At 37.8% G+C, this 26,705-nt stretch overlaps 1 protein-coding gene across 1 annotated transcript in view; it reads right to left on the reverse strand.

The window, feature by feature from the left end:
- The window catches only part of TNKS (tankyrase), a 206,256-nt gene that overhangs the window by 25,124 nt on the left and 154,427 nt on the right, over positions 1 to 26,705 (reverse strand). The window contains 5 exon segments of the mRNA XM_074272527.1: positions 5,568 to 5,677; positions 10,966 to 11,185; positions 11,990 to 12,155; positions 15,236 to 15,381; positions 24,137 to 24,216. Coding sequence (XP_074128628.1) covers positions 5,568 to 5,677; positions 10,966 to 11,185; positions 11,990 to 12,155; positions 15,236 to 15,381; positions 24,137 to 24,216 — 722 coding nt within the window.

Consider the following 26,705-nt stretch of genomic DNA (forward strand, 5'->3'; position numbering starts at 1 on the left):
AGCCTTACCAAGTTTTACTCTTTATCCTCCCTTCAAAAATGTGACTTATAGAAATATGAATTAGTATTACTATTTTGTCCTCCAATAAATTAATAAAATTTGATTCCTAACTTCTCAGTGGTAAGTTAGGAAAGGTGATATGATATACTCTGTTTCAGTGGAGCAGGAAAAGGTAGGATATAAATGCAAGGTTTCACTGTCATCTCATCCTGTTATTTCTATGTCTGCCAGGAATGATTTTTTTTTTATTAAAATGAATCTACTCTAATATTCTGTATAGATTCTATTCTGGTCAGATGTAACAGCTATATCAATTTGCCAGGTGTTATGGAATAAGGTATCTATAATACTGAAGAGGAAAAGATACATTTCCGTTTTAGGTAATTTCTAACACTTGAGCTTCCCAATTCATTAACTTTCTCACTCCCACAATCTCCAGTCCTCAGGAATGGAGACACTCTAGATCTTAACACTATCATTCAGAACTATGGCACTTCAAGGATCCAGAAGCAAGAACTTTCCCTGTTTCTTCACAATCTTTACTCATTCATTTCTCGTTCTATCTGATTGATTCCTTATCCTCACCATGACTGTAAATCCCTCTCTATCCTTGTTTTTCTAGTCCATCTCCACTGTCTATTTAGTGCTTAGCATATACAGGCACTTAATAGATGTTTATTGGATGGATTGACTAGGCTTAGAAAAATGTCATCAGATGAAATGAATGAGAGGAAGAGAAGATGAGATGATTATGTAGCAAGATCAAGGGATAAGAGGTAAAGAGGCATCTCTTCAGTGTCAAAAACAAAAGTTTTCATTCAGTACACTGGGGGGAAAGGGGATGATTCTCTCTAGTGGATGAAGTTAGAGGAAAACATGGACAAGAGTTACACATGGGCAGACATGATGACCACTGGTGTGGTGGGACTAACACTGATTAAATTCCAGATCAGAATAATCCCCAAATCTACTTTGTGTCTAGTTTATACAGTATGATCACAAGTGCTGCCTTTTTTGTCTTCTACCATTTTGGGGTACCAGAAGCAGAATCTCTTTAATAAAAAAGCTATGACATTTTAGTCATTTTTAAGCTTAAACTCAAATTGTTTTCTATGCCATCTAAGGCAAGTCATTTAACTTTCTTTATAAAATGAGAGTTGGGGCAGCTAGGTGGTGCAGTGGATAGAGCACCAGCCCTGAAGTCAGGAGGACCCAAGTTCAAATCTGGCTTCAGACACTTAACATTTCCTAGCTGTGTGACCTCCGTCCAAATTGCTTCATTAAAATGACAGGGTTGGGCTTAGAGAAACTCTGAGGTTCTTTTTAGCTCTGAATTGATCCTCTGCTTTTTGTATAGCTAGCACAATCATCGGTGTCTATCAAAGATGAACATACTGTTAGATCCTATCTTAGGATGTCTGTTTGATTATATATCATAGTGTGAATAAATGATACCATTCATTTGGTCTTTAGTATGTGAATTCTTAAGTGAAACTCCTGAAAACAGTGGTTGTCCTTACAAAGTTAAAGTTCTGAGGCATGATATAACCAGCACAATATCATCTATCTGCAGCCAATGTGAGCATCCAGGGGACCCCATGAACCTACCTAGGGAATTGCAGCAGACATCCCTGATGACTTACTTGATATTCAGGCTTTTAATATATTGGCACTTAATTTTTTGGCTTTCCTTCAAGTAGAGCTCTGAAGAGTTTTACTCTAAAGTACATCTCTCTAGAGAGATGAGCAATGACGATAGCTCATTCTATAAGCCCAACCAGAGAATCATAGTCAGATGGGCCACTCAAAGAAACAATCTAGCTCAAACCACCCAAGAATCCTTATCATAATCTATAAGCTTTTCTACTTCGGTTGGGTGGGGCTGGAGTGGCTTTCTATCTCAATTCAAGCCTAAATCTGCCTCTCTTGCCTTTCTGCAGGTTTAAGTTCTGCCTCTGGTGTCAATGAGCACTAAGAAGGTGTCAGCTCTGTAGTAGGACAAAAGAGAGGAATTTTAAACAAAAAAGAGCTGTTTCAGGTTTTTCACCTTGAAATCTCCTCACCAATAAAGATACTCCTAGTTGGTTTATCTGATCTGTACACGGTACAATACTAAGTTCTTTTTCCATTAGTTTTTCTTCTCTGTGTTCTCTATTCAATGCTTCCATTGTGGTTTGACTCAGAAGGATTATAGTGGAAGTGCTAGGTCCCTAAATCTGGCCATCCTGCCATGGATCATGCAAGTCCAAGCTGCTGAAAACCATGTCCATTGCTGTTTCATAGTTTACTATCAAGCCTCTTGAATGCCAACACCATGTTTAGATGAATGGCTTTCCAGTATACTTAGCCATTCATAGGTAACAATCACTCTTGGGACCCCAGCCAACCCAACAGCACAATTCTACCTAAGTACAGCATCACTAAGCTTCTATCTCTTCATCTTGTCCACAAGAATAACATGTGAAAGACTTGTCACAGAATGGTGATGTCATATGGTGGGCATCTGTGATATTTGAGCAAACTATCTAAGGCATTTATTGCCATCTGGTAACCCCATCAAAACCAAATCAGGTAGTTCAGCTTTACCTATATTTGATGAAGACATACTTGGTGGGTACCATACTCTTTTTCTACAAGTTTTCTAACCATCCTTTCTATATGAGGTTTTAGAATATTGCCAGGAATCCAAGTCAGTTTCCTGGGCCATCAATAGTTTGCCAATTCAGTTATTCCCTTCTCCCTTTCCCCCAAACGGGGGACATCTCCTCCTCCAAATTCACAGATATGGCCCAGCAACCATACTTGCCATTTCTTTAAAGATGTGCCTCATCAACCAGGTGGTTTCAACTCTAGGAGGAGTTGGGTGGACTTGAACTATTTTCTTATTTGCCCCTGTTATCAATCCACTAGTCATTTTTGTCTTATTTTGAAATAATTTTCATTAGCAGAAGGAAAAAAAAAAGTAAAATTAGAGTTGAACAACTTCTCCCTATTGTCTATTATTACCTGACACATCTACAGCAGAGATCCTATAGGGAAAGTTTGTTTCTCTTCCTCAAGCCCATTCCTTTTTGGTTCCTTAATCCTTCCTCAGTTCATCATGAGCAGGAATTTCATAAGTCCTTGTCCCTGATATTGAGGAAGCCTTCAAACAAAGAGTCCATTTAAACTATTTGCTAAAAACACATTTCAGCCTTAGTCTCTCAGTCATGGAATGGAATAAGCTGAACAAGACTAATAGTTCTTGGCACTCCTCATCAAAAATTTTCTGCTTTTTGATAAAAAATGATGAAAGGACAGGAGGAAGAACATTTCACAAGGGATTTTGCTTCAGGCTCTTTCCAAAGTTAACAAATCTCACGAGTTGACAAGTAGTACATAAATCATATAATTGGGACCAGGACACAAACGGCAATTCTACACTGATCAGGCACCCTGCTTATCATCAGAATCAAAGTCTGACTACTGCTTGTATCAATCAATTTCAATTAATGGGTAAAAAATTAAGAAGAGGGATGGGGAATACTATTACTAGGCTGAGAAGCAAAACTTTGAAAGAGAGCTTCCAAGTATCCAAAGAATTTACACACATACCTAGCAGGCCCACACAGCATTTTAGGGAATTCTGGTAGGGTGGATACATGTTTATTTAGGTAACTATTAATAACAAGCATTTAGGAACTACTTGGTGGGTCAGGTATGCTATAGATTTGCTTACTTAATGTGGTCAGTGAAATCTGCGTTGCCACTGTCTCCTAAGGCCTTCTGTCCTGAAACCATACCATCACTGGCAAATCCTAAGGTAACCTCTGGGCCTTCTTTTCCTTCACCCTCACTGCTACTCTGGAGTATTCTGGGTACTTGCCATCCCCCCAGCAATTTTTTTTAAATATTCCCCCCAGTAATTAGAACTCCCTGACAACAAACTGCTTCTATCTCAGCAACTGGCACAGGACTTGGCATAGAATAAATGCTTCATAACAGATGCTTATTCATTCATTCATGGCAAATAAAGAAAAAAATTATCAGTCATGGTTTTAAAGCAAGAGAAGTATAAATGATGCTTGTAAGGGTATAGAACCTCTCTTGTTTTTTATGTGAACTCTGCAGCATACATTTAAATACCATTAGAATGTTGCAAGTCCAATAATAACCTGTCTTAACAAAGTAAAAGCCTGGCCTTTTAACTCTCTGAGTTTCAACATGATGCCTTCTTACTGGCTTAGCATCTGGGGCCTTCTTGTTTACCCTAGAATAGTCCTGGAAGGCCCAGCCCTGTTTTCCTCTTGCTTAAGGTCTGAACTGGCCTGCCTTCAATATTTTGCTGGTCCTGTTGCAGACTTTTTGAGGAGATTTCTCCCCTCCCAGGATATGTGACTTCAGAGTTGTGAGGGAACACTCACCAGAATGTACCTGTGCATCAAGCTCTAGTCTTAGGGAGCCATCTGGGGCCCAGAATGAAATAGCCCAAATGTGGGAAAATTGCCATCATGGTCTTCCTAACAAGGGCCAAGATGAGGAACTGCTAGCAATCAGCAAGGAGGCATTCAAGGAGGCAATGCAGATTTCACTGACCACATTAAGTAAGCAAATCTATAGAATACCTGACCCACCAAGTAGTTCCTAAATGCTTGTAAGTTACTGGCTTACAAAAGAGAAATTTTTGGGCTTTCATGGATTTTTAGCCTGGCCAACAATAGTGTGGTAAGATTACTGGCAATAACTGATGTCTTGATGTCATCCATGACTCATTTGAACTGATAAAGGCATGAAATAGCTTCCTGATTTCATCAGAAATCACAGGATAAAAACTCCAAATTGATTGATTTGATTATTTCAATCAAAGCCTTCAACAGTTATTTAGTAAGCATTTAAATCCATTCATTCAACACACAGATACACATGGTACAGAGGACTTGGCCTGTAGGAAAGACATGGAGTCCTGAATCAGGAAAACTCCAGGTCCCAGCCCACGATCAGGTCACATTCTGAGGAGAAAACACACACACACACACACACACACACACACACACACACACACACACACACCCCTTCTTGGTATACCCCTGTTTAATGTACTTATTGGCACACAGAAAGCAATTACTGACTGGACATTTATATAAACAATGATATGTTGTTAAATTCTAAATGGGAAGAATCAATCACACAATATCAAGAGTTGTCATGGGCCCCAGAATAAAATAGAGGTGTGCTTTTTGCAGAACAACAAATGACCCACTACAGTCAGCTGGCCTGGCCATCTTTGTTCACACTTACCTTCCAGAATCTCCCATCCTTGAAACCACAGAGATGAACACTGTCATTGCTCCAAGAGAGAGGGTGCCAATCTATTCCCTTATAGCTCCATTAACATCTTATCACTTTATAAAACAAATCATTCTTTCTTCCTGGCTGTCCACCACTAGCTCTCGAGGGCAGAGACCTTTGCTTTTGAATCTGTAGCTCAAGGACCTAGCCCAACATAGCATATGCCCATCCATGTACAAATAAAGACTCAAGTAAGGAATGGCAGTGAGGGTTCATGCCATGACCTTTCATATGCTTACCCCATATGATGCAGCGTTATGTAAAGGAATAAGGCCTCCTTTGTCTTGAGCATTAACGTCTGCTCCATGTTCTAAAAGATATTCAGCGACTTCCAGGTTATTATAACCTGCTGTAGGAATAAAAAGGCAAAGATATCAGAGCAAGATTTCACTGGGAAGATTGGGAGGGAGATGCATTTAAAGGAAGGAATAAGTGTTTGAATTTTCTGTGTTTATGGTCTCCTGGCACATTCCTTCATTCTGAGATAGGCAGTACTACCATAGAGCATGCTCCCGTATTTCCCCATACAAACAGGGGAACCTTACAACCATTCTCTCTTCTATACCAAGATGCACAACATCCTAATGGTCTAGCTCAGGCTCCATCTTCTCTCTTCTGGAATCAATCAACAAAAACTTACTTTCAAAGCACTGAATCACACGTCAGTCACAATGTTAAGAGAAAGAGATGACATGTTTAAGATATACACAGCAGCTGGAGGGAAATCTCAGGGTTGAGAGAAGATAGTAAGAACAGCCATGGAGGGATAGGTAAAGGCTTCCAAAAGAAGCTGGTATTTCAGCTGAGGCTTGAAGGCTTCTAAGAGGCAGGGAGAATATTTCAGGTATGGGAAAAAAGCCTAGCCAAAGACAAAAGATTTGGAAGAGTTGTAGAGCATTTTGTGTAAGAAACAACAAAAAGACTGGAGCAATCTGATCATGCAGCTGAGGTAAAGTATAAGATATGCAAAGGAAGAAAGGACCAGGTTACAAAAGTTTAAATGCCCAACATAACTTTGTATTTGATCCTTGAGGTTAAAAGAAATCACTTGGTATATATTGAGCTGGGGAGAAGAGTAACATGGGAAGACCTAAAAACCTATCCTTGAGGAAAATCCCTTTGGCAACTTAGTGCAAGGTAAATTGGAATGGAAAAGATTTGAGGTTCAGAGACAAATTTGAAGATTGCTGGATTAGTCTAAGGGAGACAAGATGAGAGCCTGGTCTAGCGAGGTAGGTGGAGAGAAGGGGTCATATATATTAGGGATGTTATGAAGGTAGAAATGACAAGATTTGGCAAAGGATTAAATATGTAGGGAATGAAAAGTTGAGGATGATACAGAGGTTGTAAGCCTAGGTGTCTGAGAGGATAGTGGTACCTTCAAAAGTAATTAAAAAAAAAAACAAAAACTGAAGGAGGACAAAAGCAAATGATTTTTGTTTTGGACATGATGAGTTTGAGATAACTATGGAGTGATTGTACTGTGAAATAGGTAGTTGGTAACTGCAGCTCAGCAGAGATTAGAACTGAATATGCAGATCTAGGAATTATCTATAGAGAGATAATTGAATCTATGGCAGCTGATAAGATCACAAAATGAAATAGGATAGAGGGAAAAGGAAGAGAGCCCAAGAAAGAGTCTAGAAAACTACTCACAATTAATGGGTATGACATGAAAAACAAAGGAGTCTGATAAGGAACTGTCCTATAAGTAAGAAGAAAACCAGGATGGTGTCTTGAAATCTATGAAGTGAGTATTTAGAAGGAAAAGGTAGTCAAGTAAAGTTAAGAGGTTAAAGAGATCAAGAAGAATGAAGATTGAGATTTTGCCAAATAAACTTTGGTAACTCTACTGTAGAGAGCAATTTCAGTGGAGTAATGAAGTGGGAAGCAATCTTCAAAACAATCCGGTATTGGCAAAAAAATAAAGTAATGAATCAATGCAACTAATTAGGTACATAATACACAGTAATAAATGGCCATGGTGATCTGGTATTTGACATCATTTAAGCACATTAGGGAAGTATGGAAGAAATTATGTGTCAGATGTGTAAATAGGGGAAGAGTTCATGCTAAACAAGATATAAATGTAAATCAACACATGCTGTATTGGCTTTCCCCCCCCTTTTTCTTCTATTTTTTTTTCTCTTTTATTTTTTCCCTTTTGTTCTGACTTTTCTCTTCCAACACGATTCATAAGGAAATGTGTATTAAAATAAATTAATGGACATGTATAACTAGAAAAATAAATAATATTAAAAAAAAAAAAAAGAAAATACTATGCTTTGATACACAGTCTCCACAGTTTTCTTTCTGAATGTAGATGGCTCAATCACAAGTATATTGGAATTGTCTTGAATCACCCACTGCTGAAGTCTATGACAGCTATTCATCACATAATCTTGTTACTGTGTATAGTGTTCTTGATTCTGTTCACTTCACTCAGTTCATGTAAGTCTCTCCAGGTCGCTCTGAAATCAGCCTGCTCATCATTTCTTATAAAACAATAATATTCCATTACATTCACATACCATAATTTATTCAGCTATTCCCCAACTGATGGGCATCCACTCAATTTCCAGTTCTTTGCCATTACAAAGAGGGCTTCTACAAACATTTTTTTGCACGTGTAAATTCTTTTCCCTCTTTTATGATTTCTCTGGGATAAAAACCCAATACAGACACTGATAGATCAAAGGGTATGCAGTTTGATAGTTCCAAATTGTTCTCCAGAATAGTTAGATCAATTCACAACTCTACCAACAATGTATTAAGTGCCCCAGTTTTCGCCCTGCCTGAACTACTTGTAACTGTGGATATATGATTTGAAAATTTTTTTAAAAAACTTTTTTATTTTTATTATATGCAAAGCTAGTTTTCCACATTCACCCTTGAAAAAACCTTGTGTTCCCAATTTTTCTCCCTCCTTCCCCCCAACTCTCTCCCTTAGACAGCAAGTAATACAATATAGGTTAAACATATGCAGTTATGAAGACGTTTTTCTGAAAAAGAATGCTTTGGACCCATACTTAAAACCGTACACCAAGATAAGATCAAAATGGGTTCATAATTTTAATCATAAAGAATGAGATTATAAATAAATTAGAGGAACATAGGATAGTTTAACTCTCAAGACTTGTGGAGGAGGAAGGAATTTGTGACCAAAGAAGAACTAGAAATCATTATTGATCACAAAATATAAATTTTTGATTATATTAAAACGCCTTTGTACAAACAAAACTAATGCAAACAAGATTAGAAGGGAAGTAACAAACTGGGAAAACATTTTTACAGTTAAAGGATCTGATAAAGTCCTCATTTCCAAAATATATAGAAAATTGACTCTAATTTATAAGAAATCAAGCCATTTCCCAATTGATAAATGGTCAAAGGATATGAACAGACAATTCTCAGACGAAGAAATAAAAACTATTTCTAGCCATATTAAAAAATGCTCCAAGTCATTATTAATCAGAGAAATGCAAATTAAGACAATTCTGAGATACCACTACACACCTGTGAGATTGGCTAGAATGACAGGGGAAGATAATGCACAATGTTGGAGGGGATGTGGGGAAACTGGGATACTGATGCATTGTTGGTGGAACTGTGAATAAATACATCTAGCCATTCTGGAGAGCAATTTGGAACTATGCTCAAAAAGTTATCCAACTGTGCACATCCTTTGACCCAGCAGTGCTACTACTGGGCTTATATCTCAAAGAGATCTTAAAGAAGGGAAAGGGCAAGAATGTTTGCAGCAGCCCTCTTTATAGTGGCCAGAAACTGGAAACTAAGTGGATACCCATCAATTGGAGATTGGCTGAATAAATTGTGGTATATGAATGTTATGGAATATTATTATTCTGTAAGAAATGACCAAGAGGATGATTTCAGAGAGTCCTGGAGAGACTTACATGAACTGATACTGAGTGAAATGAGCAGAACCAGGAGATCATTATACACTTCAACAACAATACTGTATGAGGATGTATTCTGATGGAAGTAGATATCTTTGACAAAGAGAAGATCTAATTCAGTTCCAATTGATCAATGTGGACAGAATCAGCTACACCCACAAAAAGGAACACTGGGAAATGAGTGTGAACTGTTTGCATTTTTGTCTTTCTTCCCAGATTATTTTTACCTTCTGAATTCAATTTTTCTTGTGCAACAAGAAAGCTGCACAGTTCTGCACACATATATTGTATCTAGGGTATACTTTAACATGCTTAACATGTATAAGACTGCCTGCCAGGGGGAGGGGTTGGAGGGAGGGATGGGAAAAGTTGGAACAGAAGTGAGTGCAAGGGACAATGTTGTAAAAAATTACCCAGGCATATATTCTGTCAATAAAAAGCCATAATTAAAAATAAATAAATTACCCCCCCCAAAAAAAGAAAGAGAATGCTTATTTCAACTTTCAAACTCCGAGTGGGAACAACTATAAAATGGAATAAGACAGCATCATCAGGAGGGAGCCAGAATATGAAAGTGATGAGAAAAGGAAGAGATGGAGATGAAAGGAAGTCTGTTAATTACGGAGCAACATTCTAGAGGGCTCCATTATTAAAGAAGTGGGTAGCAGATATGGAGAGGGACATTTTGGGAAAGGGTTGAAATAAGATAGGGGAAAGTAGCACACAGCAAACAATGGCAAATAGGGCTAGTACCTTGGCACCTGAGGCTTAGAATCATGAGAGGGAAAGAAAGCACAAGGAGAATGGGAATACACTAACTACTAAAAAACAAGCTCATGTGGTTATCACTAGTTGGAATTATGTAGCTGGACTGATCAAGGTCCACCTACATGCTAAAGGGCTAGTCATGCTGTTTCCCATGATGGCCCTGGATGAGACTCCTCACAGCAAGATGGAGCTGGAGGAAATCTTTGAGTCTGCTCATAAGGGATGTGGAAAAGGCCTAGAGAGCCCAAGAAGTAGGAAATGAAGGTGGAGGTGTTAAGGCAGGACAGGTTGCCCTTTCTGATCCATCCACAGAGCTATCAGTGTTCTTTGCAAGGTGGGCTGCTTAGTTTGGAGAAGGCTTTAGGGCATCTACAATGGCTTCCTCAATGGCTTCTCTTCTAGTCTTTAGACTTCCCAATCTATCCTCCACTTAGCTTCCAAAGTAAAGTTTCTCAGGCACTGCTCTAAGTCATTTCCCTGCTCAAAAGTTTTCAATGTTCCCCCGCTATTAGAATCAAATCCTACTTCTATGTCCTAGAACCAAAACTCCTTCCCCTTTATTCCTAAGAATATTTGCTCTTTTCTGATAGATTGTGTTGCAAATCCTCTGAACAGCGAGTTCTTTTCCCAATTCCATACCCCAGTGGTTGTGCCTTGCCTATCCAGACCACCCACACCCACACCCACACCCACTTCTCTCCCTCCTTCTTCCCCCTTTTTTTCCCCTCTCTGTCTCCCTCTCCCCCACTCTGTCTCTCACTTCGTCTCTTCCTCTCTCTCCCCTTTCCTTCCTCTGCCCTCCTCCCTTCCCCTCCCCCCTCTCTCAAAACAAAGCAACCAGAAAGCTTGCTCCATGGAAGTCAACCATCCTTTGGTAAATCAGACCAGGCTAAACCAGGGAAAGAGAAAGCACAACTGGGCCTGGGCCCAGCCCCTGCAGGAAGCTCACCTGCCAGGTGCAGTGGGGTGGAATTTCTGCCCTGTGTATCTCTGCAGTTGATGTTCTCAGGAGTGCACAGCTTCTGTACTCGGGCCAAGCAGCCCTTTTTGGCAGCATCCAACAAGGCAGCATCTCCTCTGAGCAAGTCCTGGATGTCGGTGTCCCCTTCCTTCACCAAGTCTAAAGGCGTGTTGCCATCTCTGTTCTTCTTAGTTGGGTCTGCTCCATGCTACCAAGAAAGAGGGAAACATGAAACCACTGAGTCTGGCCTCATCAAACACTCTCTTGCTATTTTATTTGCTTTCATCCCAAATTATTTTCTCTCCTAATACTGTTCATATCTCACTGGGATATCCATTTTAAATCCGATGCTCTCTGTATCCTTAGGATCATCTTGGGGATCCCTCCACATGACTGCTGCTACTTTTAGCTCAAATTCAAATATCTTAATTAAGTTTTAGGTCCATTCAGTGCTTAGCAAAGTCTGAGTTTAAACCTATTTCTTAGTCCTTCCTTCCCAGCTGGGTGACTGACTACAGAGAGAATATTTTGGTTTCAGTTTCCTTATCTGTCAAATGGGGATACTTCTTCCACTTGAGCTCTTTGAATGGAGATTCTTATGTTTTGTTTTTGTTTAAATCCATGTAGCATTGAAGGGAGTCAAGTACTCATCAAAGATCAGGCACCTTGATTAAGTCTATTCCTCACCATCCCACCCATGAAATGAAGGACCAAACAAAATCAAGATCCTTAACCATTATAGAAACAAGAAGCTGACCAGGAAGCTTTAGATACACAAACAGTTTGACAGCTAGAGGCAAGATCCAGGCAAATTTGTCCAGTAACAACAAGAAATGTGCAAATGTCTCCCTACCCTCATATTTGGTTTATAAGAGTAGTAAACATTTTCCCAAAATGCAGGAGGAGGTATGGCATTAGAAAGTTTACACATCAAGCATCTAAAAGCACTACAAAAATAAATGCAAGTGACTTGATCTAATGATTCTAGGGAAGTGGAGGGGTTGCAGCATACCTTTAAGAGAAGCTTACAGATCTCATATTTTCCTTTAGCGGCTGCTTCATGCAGAGGTGTAAATTTCCACAGGTCAGCGACATTGACAGATGCTCCGTGTCTCACTAAGAGCTCTGCTACCTCATAGTGGCCATAGGAACAGGCGTTGTGGAGGGGCACCAAGCCACTAATTAGGGTATAAAAAGCATTTTCAAATTCACAGAACTAAAAGAAAGCTCCTAACATATTATGTACAAAAAAATATACATATACACACAAGAGTCAGAAGGGATTTCAGCAACTGTTCCCCTCATTTTACAGAAGGGAAAATAAAAGGCATAGGAAGGTAAGTTGACCAAGGTCACACAGTTATTTCTAAGGATCAGAGGCAGGATTTAAATCTCGGTCCACAGTCTGAAGCTAGGGTTCTTTTCACTGGATGGGGGTGGATTATTTGTTTTTCCTTCAAATCAATCCAAAATATAGATTATTCATTATTATATTCATCAACTTCAAAAACAAAAATTTAAAAAATCCTTTTTGGTTCTGAGTTTCCAAGAGAAGATCATTACTCTTGTTAAAAATAGTAAACTCAGCAATGGAACCCAGTGAGATACATCCTCCACGTGACTGTTGCTACCTTGGCTCGAGCTCAAAAATCTCAATTAAGTTTTAGGTCCATGGAGTGTACTTGGTACAACCCAAGTTAGCAAGATTTGCATTCACATCTATCTCTTAGCCCTTCCTTCCCAGCTAAGATGACTGATCATGGACATATCACTTTAGTTTCAGTCTCCTCATCTGTAAAATGAGATTAGTAACAGGATCTTCCAAGGTTGGTGTGAGGATCAAATGAATGGACATTGTCAAATGCTTTGCAAAATTTTCCCTGGAATGTGATTGGAAGTAATTAGGATTATCAGCATCATCTCATAACAGAGCTTTCTGCTCTGCCCACAGGCACCAAGGTCTGAACTGGGATGATTTCCCAAAGAGCTGTTCCCCTAAAGTTTCTGTCCTCCTGGGAACAGCCCCAACTGTCTGCCACATGTGCTGAAGGTTAAATATTCAAGAGCCAGACCAAAAGAAGACAGTTCCTTGACCCTGTCAATGTGCTCTGGCTCAAGAATTTCTTTGTTGGCCACTCCTACCACTTGAGTTAAAAAAAAAATTGAGTTATTAAAATCCATCAATCCTGCCCACTTCACTTTGCAAGCTTCTTGGTGCTTCCTTCTGCCACTTCTCTTGAAGAATCCAATGGCTACCATGCTAGATACTCCACTCCCACCCTCCAGCTACCTCTTGACCTTTTGGTTTGGATGAGCTGCCATTTAATTCTTTGGATTGTGGCACTTGCTATCCTGGATCACCAGATAAACAGGGGTGCCTTTTTTAATGAGAAACATAAGGTCATTGAGAGAGCTCTAAAATTTCCCTCAGAGAAGGCAATCCACTCTCTTCTTTCCTTGAGGATTTGGAGCGCTAGAGGCTTGGACAGTCTACCCAGAAACATGCACTGATGGATGAGCTCCAGAAGATGGATGTCTGAGCACCCCAGCTCTGCTTTTTCCTCTCATTTTTTCTCTCACAATAAGGTTGAATTCTTTTAAGTAAGTACAAAGCACATCTGGAAGACTGTAATATTCCAGATTCATTCAATCAACACATGACCTTGTTATTCATAATCAAATGCATATGGAGAATCTCACAATTTAAATGGACGCTCTCATTTGGAATCCCCTTTAAAGTTTAAAATGAAAATTATGGCTCAGAAAGAAGTGACCCTCATCTCTACAGGTCTTTAAGAGGAGGTTGAATGACCACATGGCCATTCAATTCTTAAGCATGTTGGGGCTAAAATAAGGAAGACTTGATTTTTGTTTTGTTTTGTTTTGTTTATTGCCGAGGCAGTTGGGGTTAAGTGACTTGCCCAGGATCACATTGCTAGGAAGTGTTAAATATCTGAGACAATATTTGAACTCAGGTCTTCCTGATTTCAGGGTTGGTGTTCTGTCCAATGTGCCACCTAGCTGCCTCCCTTTTTATATTATTTTTTAAATAAATCTTGAATTAAAATCTGACCTCAGACATGCCCTAGCTATATTTGTCTATTTCTTCATCCATAAAATGGCAATAATAATAGCAACTACCTCCCAAGGTTGTTTTGAGGATCAATGGAGCTATCTGTAAAGTGCTTTGCACATTGCCTAGCACAATGTAAGCACTATGGTTAGCTGCTATCATCATCATCATCATCATCATCATCATCATCATCATCATCATCATCATCATCATCATAATGTTCCTCCAAGTACAATACCAAATGCTAGAGATACAAAGAAAGGCAAAAATATGGTTCCTGCTCTCAAAAAGCTTGCATCCTATTGAAGTAATATGAAAATAAATATACCTACAATCAACAAACATTTTATTATATGCCTACTATGTGCAAGGCACAGCAAACTATGGGGGGAATACTAAATGAGGCAAAAGACAGGCCCTACTCTCAAGGTGCTCACAATTTAATGGGGAAAACAACATGTAAACAAATACATACAAAATAAACTATATAAAATGATTATAAAATAATGGCCAGAAGACACTGGAAGTAAGAAGGGTTTGGGGGAGGCTTCTTGTAGAAGGTAGAATTTTATTTGGACTGAAAGGAAGTCATGGATGTCAGTAGTCAAGGCAGAGGAATGTGTCCTAGGCATGGGACAGGCAGAGAGAATTGTTCAGAGGCAAGAGAGAGAGTGACTGGGTGAGGGCTCCAGGAACTCTTTTGGACCTCCCTGGCTTCCTTTTTAAGCCTTATCCCAAACTCTACTTTCTCCAAAAAGAAATCCCTTCATTGTCTTTTGCCTCTTTTTGTATTTCCAGTACTTAGTATAAAGCATGTGTTCAATAAATATTGATTAACTGATTAGCTGGCCCAGTGAATAAAACATCATGTCAGAGCACCTCAACACCATTCTTGTCTAACTTTATAACTTCCCTTTCACTATGAAGATGATGATAATATTTCTGTGAATTGGTTTAAAGATGAATATACATTTAAAACCTTATATTAATTGTTGGCCTCTGATTTAATTGTGGGAATACAGTTTTAAATAGACAAAGATATCAACCAGAAAAGTCCTGCTTTTTGCACTCTGGTATGATGACTTGGAACCAATTTGGAAGTTACTCAGGTGAGGCAGAAGCCACAGGAGGGGACACTTGATGGGCTCATGCAGTGTGTGTGTGTGGGGTGAGTGTGACACCTACCCCTTGTCTTTGGCATGAACATCTGCTCCATGATGGAGGAGGAACTCCACCACCGACACTCGGTTATAACCGGCAGCAAAATGAAGGGGGGTTGAGTGGCGGCCTTCTAAATCTCGGCAGTTCACATTCTGTGGGCTACAAAGTTGCTTGAGGAAGAAGGAGAGAAATGGGGCAGAAACGTGAAAAAATGACATTTAATTTCAATTTAGATTTACTTTTATAATACTGAACTTTCTGATTAAGTTATAATATTTCCTAGCAAATACTTCTCCCCACAAAAAAAAATTAGGGAATAAACAACATTTAAAAACCGATTCATGATTGAATAAACAACTGAATCCAATAATATGGTGGTCAGTAAATATGAGGGCATAAAGAATTCTGTGTTTGACAGGAATTGTTGGGAAAACTAGAAAGTAGTTTGTCAGAAATCAAAGGGAGACCAACCTATTTTACCAGTTATCATAATAAACTTAAAATGGATATGTGACTTTTAATATTAAATCAGGTCATAAAAAAATTTGAGAACTAAGTTTGAGCAGAAACTTTTTTGTCCAAATAGGTAACAGCAGCTTCTTCTTCTTTTCTTTTTTTTCCCCTGCTGAGGCAATCAGGGTTAAGTGACTTGCCCAGGGTCACACAGCTAAGAAGTATTAAGTGTCTGAGGTCAGCTCTGAACTCAGGTCTACCTGACTTCAGGGCTGGTGCTCTATCCATTGCACCACCTAGCCGCCCCAACAAGGGCTTCTTAACAAAACAGGGACAATAGTACTCAAAAATGATAAAGTGCATGAAATCAAATAATTTTTCCAGAAACAAATCAGTACAACCAGAATAAAAACAGAAAACAATATTTATATCTTATATCTCTGATAAAACAACAACAACAACAACAAAACTCAGGCAACTCAAGAGAGCCTATAAGCATATAAGTGATCAAAAGAAATAACAAAAGTATTTCCAACTATTATGGCTCCAAAACCAAAATAAGAGAAGCTGATCAAATGTCCCCCAAATTTTATTTTAGAATGAGAAACTGGCAAATCTAACAAAGGATATCAACTGTTGATGCTGAGTGAGCTGCAAAAAGGTAACCACATTGAAACAGTGGTAGAGGAGCTAGTGACTGACACCAACAACTCTGGTTGTTGTCTCCATACTCTAGCTCTAAGACCTGACTACTAGATCTATGTCAGAGGTGAAAGATAGAGGAAAGGTTCCTACATATGCAGAGCAGCATTTTCTGTAGTTACAGAGAAAGGGAAATCAAGTAGAGAATCAAGTAGCACACCAATGGGGATGCACTAAAAGAAATTCTAATTATGAATCATGCGGAAAAGCATGAAAAGACTTATTGCTAACTGATAAAGAATAAAGCAATAAATTAGGAAAGTAAATGACACAATGTCAACAAAAACATAAATACAAAGAACAAAGGGAAAAAAAGGGAAACCTGAAAATCTCTTCAGTGTGGTGACTAAGCAGCACACACTGTCACACACCACTTTTGTAAATATAATAGTTGTAAAGAATCTTCTTTCCTTTTTCCCCACCTTTCCTTTTTATTCTTTGTTATAAAAGATGATTCCCTGGGTGGAGGGAGGAATCATGAATACATCTAGAGACAAAGACAATGTAAAAATGAAAAGGTATCAATAAAAATTACATTGTCTAAATAGCTCTTCTCATTCTGGGACAGATGCACAAAAACAGAATTAGGAAGGGACACAGGACAATAAATTGATGCAGCATGGGAGAGGAGAAGGATCACTGCTTGCAACCATTCTTTGTGCTCTACTTTAGACTAAAGGGGAAAAGAGAGAAGATGAATGAAGAAAAATCACATTAAGAACAATGAAATTAATCCCTCAAATACATATAAGGGAAGAGGAAAGGGAAGAAGCATTTATCAAGTGTTTTCTATGTGACAGGAACTGTGTGAAGCACTGGCTAGATATTATCTCAGCTGACCATACAAGTATACACAAATAAAACACAAAGCAATTGGAAGAGGAGCACAAGCTTCTGAAGAATCTGGAATGTACTGATCTTACTTAAGAAAGAGGTGACACTTGGTTTGAATATTGAAGGAAACTGATGGTTTCCCAAAGTGGTAAAAAAGGGAGGATAGTCTATTACAGACAAGGGTAACATGTAGTAATACTACAAAGGTATGCAGGCTGCAATGGATAATTAATAAGAAGTGAGGAAATAATTGTACAATTTATTAGCTAAATAGGTATTTGGAGTTTTGGGAGTCATGTCAGATTCTACTTGCCACAGGGGAAGCCTGTTTCCCAGAAATCAAAGTGGGGAAATTGGGAGGATTTAGTGACTCACAACGACTCCATCTTAGGACTCAATTCTGAATCTAGTTCAGTTCCCTTTCTACTTAATTATGGGTCTAAGTACAACATTTATCTTGTTAGAAAACTTTACTGAATTACAGGAATTATGAGAAACCTAAGTATTGTTTGAATTTAGCCTGCATTGCTGGGAAGCTGGATCATCCCTCCCTACATGCCTATAATCTCATATATTCTGCTTTATAGTCTGCTAATTATTATCTTTTAATGCATAAAAATCTGTTTTTTCCTGTATTCAGGATCTAGTGCTGAACTGAGGAGGCCTGGCCCCAACTCATTATTCAATTGGCATGCATTATGTAATAAATGAATATGCTCAGAAGTTTAAACTTATTTCCTTAGCCATTTCAGGTTCTACCTTAATACAAGTACCTGGGATGGGTAAAGAATTATCAAAATATTAATTTGGCAAAATCAAAGAGTTCATGTAAAAGGTATTAATGGATAAGTAGGCTGGAACCCAGTTTGCGAAAGGTTTTAAATGTCAAATGCATCAGTTTGTATTTGACTCCAGAGGCAAGAGGGAGCCATTGGAATTCTTTGAGCAGGAGAGTTACCTGGTGAAAGCTATGCTTTAGAAAGATAACTGACAACTATGAAGAGATTATAAAGGAACGGGAAGGAGACCAATAAGAATCAGGCCACTATGAAATGGATGACTACCTCAAAAAATATAGATTTCCCAGATTAACAGAGGAGGAAGTAAATTGCTTAAATAGTCCCATTTCAGAAAAAGCAATAGAACAAGCTATTAATCAACTCCCTAAGAAAAAATCCCCAGGACCAGATGGATTTACATGTGAATTCTACTAAACATTTAAAGAACAATTAACTCCAATGTTATATAAACTATTTGAAAAAAAAAATAGGGATTGAAAGAAACCTACTAAATTCCTCTTTTGACACAGACATGGTACTGATACCTAAACCAGATAGGTTGAAAACAGAGAAAGAAAATTATAGACCAATATCCCTAATGAATATTGATGTTAAAATCTTAAATAAGATATTAGCAAAAAGATACAGAAAATCATCCCCAGGATAATACACCATGATCAAGTAGGATTTATACCAGGAATGCAGGGCTGGTTTAATATTAGGAAAACTATTAGTATAATTGACCATATCAATAACCAAATCAACAAAAACTATATGATTATCTCAATAAATGCAGAAAAAGCATTTGATAAAATCCAACATCCATTCCTATTAAAAACACTTGAGAGTATAGGAATAAATGGACTTTTCCTTAAAATAATCAGTAGCATTTATTTAAAACCATCAGTTAAGCACCATATGTAATGGGGATAAACTGGAACCATTCTCAATAAGATCAGGAGTGAAACAAAGTTGTCTACTACCACCATTACTATTTAATATTGTATTAAAAATGCTAGCTTCAGCAATAAGAGTTGAGAAAGAGATTAAAGGAATTAAGAGTAGGTAATGAGGAAACCAAATTATCACTCTTTGCTGATGGTATACTTAGAGAACCCCAGAGATTCTACTAAAAAGCTATTAGAAATAATCCACACCTTTAGCAAAGTTGCAAGATACAAAATAAACCCACATAAGTCATCAGCATTCTTATATATCACCAACAGAGTTACAAAGAGAAATTATGTTTAAAGTAAACTACTGATAGTATAGAATATTTAGGAATCTATCTGCCAAGGGAAAATCAGGAACTATATGAGCAAAACTACAAAACACTTTCCACACAAAGTCAGATCTAACCAATTGGAACAATATTAAATGCTCTTGGAGAGGGCAAGCAAATATAATAAAGATGACAATATACCTAAACTAATCTATTTATTTAGCACTATACCAATCAAACTCCCCCAAAACTATTTTAATGATCTAGAAAAATAACAAAGTTCATATGGAAAAACAAAGATCAAGAATTTCAAGGGAACTAATGAAAAAAAAAAATCAAATGAACGTGGCCTAGCTATACCTGATCTAAAATTATATTATAAATAAGTAGCATTTACCAAAACCATTTGATATTGGCTAAGAAATAGACTAGTTGATCAGTGGAATAGGTTAGGTTGAAAGGACAAAATAGTCAATAACTTTAATAATCTAGTGTTCGACAAACCCAAAGACCCTAGCTTTTGGGATAAGAACTCGCTGTTTGACAAAAACTGCTGGGAAAATTGGAAATTAGTATGGCAGAAACTAGGCATTGACCCACACTTAACACTATACACCAAGATATGATCAAAATGGGTTCATGTCCTAGGCATAAAAAATGAGATTATAAATAAATTAGAAGAACATAGGACAGCATACCTCTCAGACCTGTGGAAGAGGAAGAAATTTATTACCAAATTAAAACTAGAATCACTATTGATCACAAAATAGAAAATTTTGTTATATCAAACTGAAAAAATTTTTGTACAAACAAAACTAATGCAGACAAGATTATAAGGGAAGCAATAAACTGGGAAAACATTTTTGTAGTCAAAGGTTCTGATAAAGGCCTAATTTCCAAAATATATAGAGAATTGACTCTAATTTATAAGAAATCAAGCCATTTCCCAATTGATAAATGGTCAAAAGATGAACAGACAATTCTCAGACGAAGGAATTGAAACTATTTCTAGCCATATGAAAAGATGCTCCAAGTCATTATTAATCAGAGAAATTCAAATTAAGACAACTCTGAAATACCACTACACACTTGTCAGATTGGCTAGAATGACAGGAGAAGATAATGCACAATGTTGGAGGGGATGTGGGGAAACTGGGATACTGATACATTGTTGATGAAATTGTGAATATATCCAGCCATTCTGGAGAGCAATTTGGAACTATGCTCAAAAAGTTATCAAACTGTGCATACCCTTTGATCCAGCAGTGTTACTACTGGGCTTATAATCCAAAGAGATTTTTAAAAAGGGAAAGAATGTTTGTGACAGCCCTCTTTGTAGTGGCCAGAAACTGGAAACTGAGTGGATGTCCATCAATTAGAGAATGGCTGAATAAATTGTGGTATATGAATATTGTGGAATATTATTGTTCTGTAAGAAATGACCAACAGGACGATTTCAAAAAGGCCTGGAGAGACTTATATGAACTGATGCTGAGTGAAATGAGCTGGACAGGTCAATGAACCACTACCTAGAATTCCCAATCCCTTTATTTTTGTCTGCCTGCATTTTTGATTTCCTTCACAGGTTAATTGTACACTATTTCAAAGTCTGATTCTTTTTTGTACAGCAAAATAACTGTATGGACATGTAAACATATATTGTATTTAACTTATACTTTAACATATTTAACATGTATTGGTCAACTTGCCATCTGGGGGAGAGAGTGGGGGGAAGGAGGGGAAAAATTGGAACAAAAGGTTTTGCAATTGTCAATGCTGAAAAATTACGCATGTATATATATCTTGTAAATAAAAAGCCAAAAAAAAAAAAAGAATCAGTCCCCTATTAAAGCTTGGGTGAAAGATATAGAGGATCTTTAACTAGGATAGTGGCAATGGGAAGATAGAAAAAAAGAATATGTATGAGAGATACTATGGAAAGAGGATTGATAAGACTTGCCAATTAAATGGAGATGCAGGATAAAGGAGAGAAGTGAGGATATCATTAAACTTGTGAACCTGAGTGACAGAAAGAGTGGTGGTGCCATGGGTAAAAAAGAAATCAGTTTGGGTGGAAAAATAAGTGAGTTATGTTCTGGCTTGTTTGAGCTGAAGATAACTATGTCTGAAATGTCTAACAGATAGCAGGCAATATAGGATTGGCAATTAGGAGATGGGTTAGTGCAAGAGCAAGGCAGAGAAAGGAAAAAAAGCATTTATATAGTGTCTACTAAATGCACTGTGTTAAATGATAATACTGTCTCCTTTGCTCCTCCCAATAAATCCTGGGAGAGAGGTGATATAATTAGTCCCATTTTACTGTTAAGAAAATTGTATTACATGACATAGACACATAGAGGGTTAAACGTATAAAACACGGAATCACACGCATAGAAGCAACTCACTGGAAAAGTGTAGAGAAGGTGGAATGAGAAGTCAGAAGAGCTGTCTCCAGTACTTACTAGCTGACAGTAAGCAGGCCATTTAATCTCTCATTTTAGTTTTCTCCCAGGATTATTATGAGGATCAAAATGAGACAACATCTAAAGACCATTTTGCAAACTTTGATGATGATAATAACTGACACTTTTCTATGTGATGATACACATGGAAGGATGCAATTTTGAAATTAGTAACTAGATATATTTTTTGAATACCAATTCTGGTTACTGGCAAACCCATAGGCTGAATCCTCATAATACTGAATAAAGAAATCTTGAAAAGAACTCATAATAAGGTAAATGACCATGGTAAATACTACTAAACTTTTGGGCCATCTTAAGAATACTGATATGTAAAAGAACAAAATATTCAACTATTAATAAAATTGATAAACTTTCATTAAGACCTATGTGCCAGGTACTATGAAAAGAGGTGGAAAAAAGCCTAGCTTTTCACAAAATATACTGATTGAGGACTTGTGATTTCTAAAATATGAACTTTGGAGAATGTATAGATGCAGCTATTACTACAACTTGGACCATACTGTTTGTAAATAGGATTTGATTGTAGTTGAAAATGGCACATTTAGAAAATAAGAACTGGAAACTGTGGGGGAAAATTTGTAGCAAATTTCTCTGATAAAGACTTCATTTCTCAAATATAGGAAAATGAGCCAAATAAAAAAACAAAAAACAAAAGCTATTCCCCAATTGATAGTTAAAGAATATGAACTAGCAGTTTTTAGAAGAAATCAAAACTATTTACAATCATAAGAAAAAATGCTCTAAATCAATGCTCATTAGAGAAAGGCAAACAACTCTGGACTATCACTTCACACCTATTAGAAATAATAAATGTTGGAGAATGCAATTGCAAACTCAGATGTTTAGCAGCTTGTGTGACTCTGACCAAGTAACTCAACTCCACCCTAATTTGCCTCAGTTCTTCATTGAAGAAGAAAACCTCAAATGGGAGCACAAAAATTGGACATGACTGAAATAAATGAACGATGAATAAATGAGGAGATGGTGGTTTCAGAAAAAAAAAACCATAGTAAGACCTATTATGAACTGATGCTATATATAACAGTAATGTAATGATAATCAACTGTGAAAGAACTGGCAACTCTGATCAATATAATAAACTAAGACAATTCTGAAGGACTAAAGATTAAAAAATGCTATACACCACCAGAGAGAGAACTGAATGCAAAGTGAAGTAAAATTTTCTCTTTTTTTTTTTTTTTTTTTTTTGGTAGTATGGCTAATATGGAAAGAGATTTTGTTATGATTTCACACGTATTGTTAACGTCATTTTGCTTGCCTTCAAAATGGGTGGGGGAAGGGTGGGATGACAAGAGAATTTGGAACTATAAATTTAAAAAGAAAAGCAAGTTTAAAATAAATAATAAATTTGGAGGGAAAAAAAGAGCACAAAGTGAAGTGTTGGTCATTTCTTTATCAGAGGCTGGCACAAATGAAGAGACTGGGGGCTGATGCTAAGGGGTTCTGAGATCTAGAGAAGTGAAGAGGAGGGACCTCAGTGTTAATTATTTCTATTTTCTCACTAAAGTGGGACATGAGATCTTCTGAAACTGGTAGCTTTAGGAGGCTTAGGAAGAGGGTACAAGGTTTGGGATAGCTATTGGGAATATGATAGTGAACCAAAAGAGAGAAGTCAAAGCATTCACATATGTTCTAGATCAATGGTGTCAAACTCAAAGAAAAATATTTCAAAGAGAAATGATCTGTACATAAGGATCCCTAGAGGCTACTACTAACTTAGTCATATCATGTAATAACTATGTTTGTTTTATTGTATTTTTATTAATTTTGTAATAGTTCCCAAATACATTTTAATCTAGCTCAAGCTTGATTTGGTAGTCTACAATACTACATGTAGACTACATGTCTGATGCTTCTGTTCTTCATGAAGCCAATAACCAAGGTCTTGATGATTCCCTCTAATACTAGGTGTTTGCTAAGAAACATACAACATTAGGACAAGAGGGCAAGGGATTTAAGAGCAGAGAATAAAGGAATATCGAACTGATCAAAGTTAGGTTTCAGATTGGGAAGGAAGTAAAGTGAAGTCATCAGAGCAGGGCTAATAGCCTTGAGAGTATTGGGGAATGAGGAGTTCCAGGTCCCAGTAGGGGATGAAAGATAGGGACAGAAGGGTTATGAGTGACTCTTCTTTCCCACCACCCCATGGGCATTGGAGGTACAGGAGGGAGGCAGGCCATGGAATCTGGGTGTTTGAAGAAACATAGATGTGCATACTGAAGTTCCCTGTGTTAAGAGCAAAGGTCGGAGTGAAGATGGCTATGTGTCCAGTTGAAGTCTCTGAGAAAGGAGGAGATAGAATGACATAAATACTGGAAGATCATGGCACTGAGCAATATTGAACAACTGCAGAATGTGCTGGTACAGTGTGATGTCTACTGTCCTGCAGGTAATGATGGTGGAGTAAGTTAACAGTGACTTGCCTTACCTTCACAGTTTCTAAGTCTCCTGCTTTGGATGCCTCTAAGAGCCGGTAGTCAACATCCGAAGTGCGCACAGGTGTACTTTCTGCAAAACAGGTTGAGACAAGTTGGAGATAAGGAAAAAGCAAAGGATAACTGAGAGGAGGAGGGTTAGAGGATAGCAAAGACATACATATTCTAAACCAGTGTTTGGCAAGGCACACTACCCATGGTGATCTTGAAAGTGATGCCCCAGGGCCGAGTAGGGTCTTACTTTCCCACCACATACAGCCATCAGTCACCAGGTCATATTTATATACAAGACTACAGACACTGTGGAAAACAAACCCCCTTGCTCCTTCCTCTACAGTTATCACCTTTGCTCTCAACTTTTCTGGCTATGGCCTTGTGATCATTCAAAGTTACATCTATAATACATAATCTAGACAAGAACGTTTTAATTGAAGTTCTGACTAATCTGTCATTCACATTTCATAGTGACTTATTGTGTAACCTCTTATCTAGCATTTGCTTTCAAATTATTCAAAGATAAAACAGAGAAATCACTACTAACAATAGCCAATGAAGGGGGCTTGGCACTGGTTGGTACTAGAAAGAGAAATACAGAAGTGAGATAGTCCTTGCCTTCAAGGTGCTCATGTATTACTGGAGGAAAGATACCTATTCACAGATTAAGTAAATGTAGAATATATTTTTAAAAACTAAATCAACTATGATTAGGGGTAGGTATTATGATGTGAGGGAATTCAGGGAAGACAGTTTGAGGAGACTGGTATTTGAGTCAGGTTTCTACAAAGTTGAGAGGAAGAGGAAAAGCAGACCTTTAAGGCCTGGGACACAGCCTCTATAAAAGCGGGGAGATAGCAGATAAAGCCTCATCTCTGGGACAAAGAAAGGTCATCCCTTGGTCAGAGCTGGGAATGCAGGAAGGGAAATTAAGTGTGATCTGCTAGCACCCAAACCAATGAGAACATTGCTGCTGAAGTGATGAGGGTCTACATTGGAGGGGCTGTGTTTGGTAGCATTAGAGAGAAGGGGACAGATGAGAGGCTGAAGAATTGGAATTGACAAAATTGGGAATCTCCTTAGATATGGTGATGGAGGATGGGGGTAATGGGGAGCAGGGTGGAAGTGTGCATCACACAGAGAAAGCCAGAAAAGTGCCTGAAGAACTGACAATTCTTAAAGGTTATGCACTTTGGTGTTTGGGGCTGAACTCAACAGGAATGGGCCAGTTTGGAGAAGGGGAAGCTTCAGGAGGAATAATATTTAGGTCTCTTCTAAGATATTTTTGGCAGAGATGACAGCCAAACTGATAGCTGGAGATACAGTCTGGGGTTCCAGAAGCTGAACAGGGATAGGTAGATGGATAATATCCTTCAAGGCTCTATATGCATGGATAGCCTTGGATGTTAGATGTCAGATGAAGCTGCAATGGAGCCTAGAAGGATGAATCCAACAGGTAGGAATTGCAAAAACTATAGTTTGAGCAATCCCAGGGAGGGAAGAGTACCCAGAGGAGATGGGCTACAATCAATCAATCAACAAGCATTTATTAATCATCTACACTATATATTCAAAGCACTGTTCAAAAACAAACATGAAAACAGCTTAAGAAGCCTACTGTCCTTGATGGTGATGTTCATCCATCAGTGAACATTTTGATGAGGAAATTCTAGAAGCCTGGAGCATGGGAACAAGGAATAGCTTCATGGAGGTTACTATCCATGGACCTTTGATGAGAGGTTAAAAGGAAAAAGGGGAAATGGAGTGTCATGTATGGTGAACAGTTTTACTTTAAACCCATAGAACGAATAAAGAATAATGAATTTTGGAAATGATGGGTAAAAAGGCTGGCAGAAGTCTAGCAGTCTATCAGAAGAGTTCATATTTACTATGTCTAGCCTTCAAGGTCTATCATCGTCAATCGAAAATACTATTACAATCCAAAGTTTCTTCTCATTAAGGCTCTTCTCCTCCTACCTTCTGCCTTTTAAAATGTCCAGTTAGCTTTGAAGCTTGGTTCCCCTGCTACCTGTCTATGAAGACTCTTCCAATACTGTATACATTGTATATACAATTATTTATGGACTTGTTATCGCATCCATTAGAATTTTGGCAAGTTTCATGTTTTTCTTTGAATCCCCAGAAATGTACATATAGTAAGTGAAGAATAAGTGTTTGCTAACTGATTACTCCTAAAAGTAGAAGGGATTCACAGAAGTTTTTTTTAGTAGGTCTGTGATATGGTCAATACCTTTAACACTTTTATCAGGGAATTTGATACAATAATAGTTTTAGTGATGCCACAGGCAGAAAAGAAGAAGGCTTTAGGGAGATAACAATGAATTCTGTGTGTTTCTAAAAAGAGTTAAAACTTCCTTTGGGACATCCAGTTTGAAATGTCTAATATGTAGCTAATGATGCAAGACTTGGGGGGTGACATACAGATAGGGGGAATGACATTCATAGAGTTAATTACATCTATAAGAATTAAGCCAACGAGAGGAAAATATAGAGAATAGAGAACCCAGGACAAAGTACTGGTATGCACTCACAATGAAGGGCATGTTA

Source organism: Sminthopsis crassicaudata, chromosome 6, assembly GCF_048593235.1.
Source record: "Sminthopsis crassicaudata isolate SCR6 chromosome 6, ASM4859323v1, whole genome shotgun sequence".
Classification (NCBI taxonomy): Eukaryota; Metazoa; Chordata; class Mammalia; order Dasyuromorphia; family Dasyuridae; genus Sminthopsis; species Sminthopsis crassicaudata.